At 42.4% G+C, this 1,305-nt stretch overlaps 1 protein-coding gene across 1 annotated transcript; it reads right to left on the bottom strand.

The window, feature by feature from the left end:
- LOC141674531 (uncharacterized) lies at positions 1-1,077 on the bottom strand. Its single transcript, XM_074481237.1, has 2 exons — positions 790-1,077; positions 1-654 (listed from the first exon to the last, which is right to left on the bottom strand). The coding sequence occupies exons 1-2, from the start codon at positions 1,075-1,077 to the stop codon at positions 1-3; spliced, it is 942 nt and encodes a 313-aa protein (XP_074337338.1).
- Positions 1,078-1,305: the final 228 nt, after the last annotated feature.

The following is a 1,305-nucleotide window of genomic DNA, read 5'->3' as shown; positions in this document are numbered from 1 at the left end:
TTACCGAACTTTATCCTGATTAGCCATTTCTATGGTCAAAGGCTCAGCTAAATCTTCCAACATTAAATCCATATCACTTACACATTCTTTTGATATAAATGATTTAGATGCTCCTAAGTCAAACAAAACTTTAACATGCACGGAATTAAGAGAAAGCGTACCTGCAACTACATCTGAATCCTGAGCATTAGATTTCTTGGTCATCTTGAAGGTTCTGGTTCTTGCTGTGCTAGTTATCGGTCCTTGAGATACACTACCTCCTACGCTGCCTTGAGTAGCGACCATACAGTTTCTGGCAATGTGTCCAACCTTACCACACTTAAAGCAGGTAACTCTGGGGTTCCCTGAACTACAATCTGACGCATAATGGCCTTTTTGATCACACTTAAAATACTGGACATCCTTTCTGCATTGACCACTATGCTTCTTACCACATGACTTACATTCTACTATTGGCTTGGTTGACTGAGCTGGGGCAGAAGCAACTGAGGTGACACCTGGACTCATCTGGGGAAAACCTTGTCTCTTGGATCTCTTGTTCCTATTTCGGCCAAATTTCCTTAAGAACTTCTGATCGGATTCTTCTCGATCCGCTTTGTCAGTACCACTATCAAACTTCCTTTTCTTGTCACTTCTTTCCTTGGAGGCCAATTTCTGATCACTTTCAATCACTAGGGCGGCCTGAACTACAGAGGTATACGTCTTAAGCTGCAAAGCCACCACTCTACTACGAACTTCAGGCTTCAATCCTTGTTAAAACCTCCTTGCTTTCTGAATCTTAGTAATCACATATCCAGGGGCTAATCGGGCCAATTTTGTAAACTTGGCCTCATATTCAGCGACACTCTTCTCACCTTGCTTCAATTCCAAAAACTTCACTTCAAATTGATTCTGCAGACAATCTGGAAAGTACTTTTCCAGGAACAACTCTGTAAACCTGGTCCAAGAAACAGGACCTTCTCCTTCCAATGCACGCACGGATTCCCACCAAAAATTTGCTTCACCTTTGAGAAAATAACTAGCATAATCCGTTTTAGAATCATCACTGATCTGAATCAAGGTAAAAGCCTTCTCCATTTCCTTAAGCCAAACTCTAGCGGCAATAGGGTCTACCTTACCCTTAAACTCTGGGGGTTTGACTGATTGGAAGACTTGAAACTAACGGTTTGGTTTAGCTCTCTCGGCTGGTGTTGCTGCTGAAGCTGCAGCTGTTGTTGTTGGATTTGTTGGTGCTGTTGTTATATGAATTGCTGCTGTTGCAGAAATTGATGTTGCTGCTGCTGAAGTTGTTCTTACTGCTGAGCC

Source organism: Apium graveolens, chromosome 7 (genome assembly GCF_009905375.1).
Source record: "Apium graveolens cultivar Ventura chromosome 7, ASM990537v1, whole genome shotgun sequence".
NCBI lineage: Eukaryota > Viridiplantae > Streptophyta > Magnoliopsida > Apiales > Apiaceae > Apium > Apium graveolens.
This window is presented reverse-complemented; position numbering and strand designations above follow the sequence as displayed.

What these genes read in the sequence shown, in the direction of transcription:
- LOC141674531 (XM_074481237.1), bottom strand. Translation starts at nt 1,077, where the DNA reads ATGGAGAAGGCTTTTACCTTGATTCAGATCAGTGATGATTCTAAAACG. An exon ending in CCCGATTAGCCCCTGGATAT is followed by an intron (nt 655 to 789) that starts GTGATTACTAAG and finishes GAAAGTGATCAG; the next exon opens with AAATTGGCCTCCAAGGAAAG.